Source organism: Lolium rigidum, chromosome 6 (genome assembly GCF_022539505.1).
Source record: "Lolium rigidum isolate FL_2022 chromosome 6, APGP_CSIRO_Lrig_0.1, whole genome shotgun sequence".
NCBI lineage: Eukaryota > Viridiplantae > Streptophyta > Magnoliopsida > Poales > Poaceae > Lolium > Lolium rigidum.
The window spans coordinates 207,367,714-207,371,889 of NC_061513.1; the positions used below are offsets into that span (position 1 = coordinate 207,367,714).

The window sequence follows — 4,176 nt, forward strand, 5'->3', positions numbered from 1 at the left end:
TATAATAACGGAGCGTAGGTAATATAGTAACGGAATCGTAGTTAGGAGGATTCTGGTAGGAAAGCAATTGAAAGGAAGCAACAAAAAGATGGAATCGCAGTTCCAATGAGTGCCGCCGATGGACACAAACCAACCCAGTGGCAGTCCAAACCTACCAAAAGCCCCACCTCAGCTCAGTCACCACTCACCGGGGGTCGGCCAGTCCCCACTCACGCAGCACCGCGTTCCTCCTCCCATCCCATGGCCGCTGCGCTCCCGCTTCTCCTCCTCCTGCTACTCCTCGCGCTCCCCGCCGCCACCCACGCGCTCACCGCCGACGGCCAGGCGCTGCTCGCCTTCAAGGCTGCCGTCCTGCGGGACCCCACGGGGGCCCTCGCCGACTGGAACGCCTCCGCCGCAGATCCCTGCTCCTGGAACGGCGTCGCCTGCGATGCCGCCGGCGCCGGCATCCGCCGCGTCGTCGCGCTCTCCCTTCCCAGGAAGGGTCTCGTCGCCACCCTACCGGCGTCCGCGCTCCCGGCCTCCCTCCGCCACCTCAATCTCCGAAGCAACCGCCTCTTCGGCGCCCTCCCGCCCGCGCTCATCGCCGGCGCCACGGGGCTGCGGAGCCTCGTCCTCTACGAGAACGAGCTCGACGGGCCCGTCCCCACGGAGCTCGGGGGCCTCCCCTACCTCCAAATCTTGGACCTCTCCGCCAACTCCTTCAACGGCTCTCTCCCCGGCTCGATCCTGAAATGTAGGCGCCTCCGCGCGCTCGCCCTCGCCCGGAACAACCTCACCGGCCAGCTTCCGCCGGGGTTCGGCCAGGAGCTCTCCGCGCTGGAGCAGCTCAATCTGTCTTACAACCGCTTCTCCGCCGCCATCCCGGATGACATCGGGAACCTCTCCAGGCTCCAGGGGACGGTGGACCTGTCGCACAATCACTTCTCTGGGCCGATTCCGGCGAGTCTTGGGAACTTGCCGGAGAAGGTATACATTGATCTCACCTATAACAATCTTTCTGGGCCGATTCCGCAGAATGGGGCGCTAGAGAACCGTGGTCCCACGGCGTTCATGGGGAACCCAGGGCTCTGTGGGCCGCCACTCAAGAACGCATGCTCGCCATCTTCCAACCCGTTTGTTCCAAAGGATGGGGACTCGGCGCCACCCGGTGCCAGGAGGAGCAAGGGGCTGGGAAAGGTTGCCATTGTGGCCATTGTTCTTAGTGATGTGGTGGGGATCTTGATCATTGCCCTGGTCTTCTTCTACTGCTACTGGAGGGCAGTTTCCCCCAAGGACAAGGGACAGGGTGGGGCTGCTGGCTCTAAATGGTCAAGGTCTGGCAAGGATTGTGGATGTTTTAGCAGGGATGAGCCTGAGACACCTTCGGATCAGGCAGAGCAGTACGGCCTCGTCGTCTTGGACCAGCAAGTCAAGTTTGATCTCGATGAGCTGCTCAAGGCATCAGCATTTGTGCTCGGCAAGAGTGGGATTGGAATTGTGTATAAGGTGGTTCTCGAGGATGGCCTCATTACCGCCGTGAGGCGGCTTGGCGAGGGGGGTTTGCAGAGGTTTAAGGAGTTCCAGTCTGAGGTTGAGGCTATTGCCAAGGTTCGGCATCCCAACATTGTTACCTTGAGGGCCTACTATTGGTCTTTTGACGAGAAATTGTTGATATATGATTATATCACAAACGGCAGCCTCTCGTCAGCAATTCATGGTATGATTTGCTAGATTTATCAACTTCAGTAGAGCTCTCCAATGCTTAGGTTACTTACATGATGTTCCTATTATATTTGTTGTTTCATAGAATTGTCGAATGAAAATTCCGTTGAGAAGTAATAGTATTGTGTAGATCAGGATGCTGATACACTAATACACTGCACTTCAACACTAATTAGATTTGCCTTTGACATCAAATTTTGTGTTCATTAACGAAACTAGTACCAGGAATTCAGCTGAGGATGTTTGTTCAGTCCATGTAATTCGACACATACTGTTGTCATTTCTACTCTTATACTGTAAAGTTGGTAAAGTTTGACTTCGTTCATGTGTTTATGTAAATCTTTGGTAGCAAGGGTTACTGCTAGAGTACATCCTTATTGCATTGTAGGACCTGTGTGGTCATTTTAGGTTGCTGATGCATTGGCTGATGAGCTTTGCTCACTCCTTATTGCTTTCAGGTAAACCTGGGACAATGACGCTCACACCATTGCCATGGGATGCACGTCTAAAGATTATGAAAGGCGTTGCCAGTGGGATGTCCTTTTTACATGAATTTAGCCCCAAAAAGTACGTGCATGGAGACTTGAGGCCAAACAATGTGCTTCTTGGAATGGACATGGAACCGTACATTTCAGATTTTGGCCTCGGACGACTTGCAAACATTGCTGGTGGAGCATCATCTTTCTCGCAATCAGATCGGGCTGGTGTAGAGAAGGCTAAAACTCAGCAGCCAGATGCCTCAGTGAGCCCGCTTGTGAGCAGAGGTTCATGCTACCAAGCACCGGAGGCACTGAAAACACTCAAACCATCACAGAAATGGGATGTCTACTCCTATGGTGTGATCTTGCTTGAAATGATTACCGGAAGATCGCCCATCATGCTCTTGGAAACTATGCAGATGGACCTTGTTCAATGGGTCCAATTCTGTATAGAAGAGAGGAAACCATCCTCTAATGTGCTCGATTCTTTCCTCGCCGGGGACTCTGAACGGGAAGATGAGATGATTGCAGTACTCAAAGTCGCTCTCTGTTGTGTTCAGGCTAATCCTGAGCGGAGGCCGTCGATGAGGCATGTCGAAGAAACCCTGGAGCGCCTCAACATTTCAAGCTAGAAAATCACTATCACGAAAGGGGATCATATCATTGCAGAGAATATATGATGGCTGTACAGCTCGAGCATGGCAAAGAAGCTTAGGGAGACATCAAGTAACATTAGTTAAGTATGTAAAATTGTCATTTTCCAGGGGCTCATGGATTTTCATGGGCTCTTAACAAGTTAGGTACCATGTGTTAGTTATTGTAAACTTGCAAGCATGTCTGCTAATATGTGTTATGGCCCTTGTGCTGTTAAGACCTCCGCTGCACGGATACGGCGCAAAACTCACATATCAGGGGTTGGATACGATGGGATACAGGGATACGGCCGGATACCTGTGGATACGTATCCCGTACGTATCGGTCGAATTTTTTTTAAAGAAAATAATTCAGATACGTTGGGGATACACTCGGGATACGATCTGGATACGAAAATACCCCAATCCCTCACCGAACGCATCCCATTCCCTCGACGTATATAAGGCGACCAGCCCTTCCTCTCATCTTTTCACCTCCTGATCTCCGATCTGGCGCAGTGCGCCGCCACGCTGAGAGATCGCCGGCGAACGGCCACCTATACTACCGCGCCACCGCACCGGAGAAAGATCAGCCCCCTCCGTCGTCGAACTGTAGGTCAGTTTCCCCTCATCCCGTCTCAACTTCCTGCCTTCCTGGTTCTTTTTTAGGTTAGCGATGGCAGTATAGACTGACTATAGATCGAACAGAAGTATATAGTTAATAAAACACCTGTATTGAATCTTGCTTAGGTTAGAGATGACTGATTTTCTTCAACAAGCTGTGCTGTCACTTGATGAACCAGAGCTAGAGGCAATGCTAGATGATCTTCAAGCCGAATGAAGCTGCCTAGATTATCCTGAAGCTTCAGAGAATAAAGCTGCAGAATAATTCGTACTCTTTTATTAGCTGGTTATGCAACGTTATTGGATGCACTATTGAACTGTTGGGAATTTTTTTATTTTTTATTATATATACAACGTATCCCCGTATCTGTGTTTTTGGAAAATCGCCGTATCGCCGTATCGCGGTATCTGTATCCGTATCCGTATCGCCGTATCCGTGCAACATAGGTTAAGACTGAACATCGACTACTAGTATATGATAACTGAACATTTCTCTTGGAATTTCGGACCATGGGTGTTTTCCCTTTATTGCTGTGCAGTTTGAACTGCTAGCAACGGAAACATGTTGGAAGATTGATGATGAAGAAGTGCGTCTCTAACCTGAGGACTCCTAGAAGACATGTTCAGTGCCCTTTTGTGTCGAAGGAACATGTTATTGCAAGGTGATCTGTTTTTTCTTTTCTGTAGGAGAATTGCAAGGTGACCTGGTGTTGTACAATTTGATGTGCCTCTTTGGT

The 4,176-nt window shown here is 50.6% G+C and overlaps 1 protein-coding gene across 1 annotated transcript; it reads left to right on the forward strand.

The window, feature by feature from the left end:
- The first annotated feature begins 240 nt into the window (after positions 1-240).
- LOC124661923 (receptor protein kinase-like protein ZAR1) lies at positions 241-3,953 on the forward strand. Its single transcript, XM_047199809.1, has 3 exons — positions 241-1,699; positions 2,163-3,049; positions 3,887-3,953. Exons 1-2 carry the CDS (start codon positions 241-243, stop codon positions 2,813-2,815), a joined length of 2,112 nt encoding a protein of 703 aa, XP_047055765.1. The 3' UTR covers positions 2,816-3,049; positions 3,887-3,953.
- Positions 3,954-4,176: the final 223 nt, after the last annotated feature.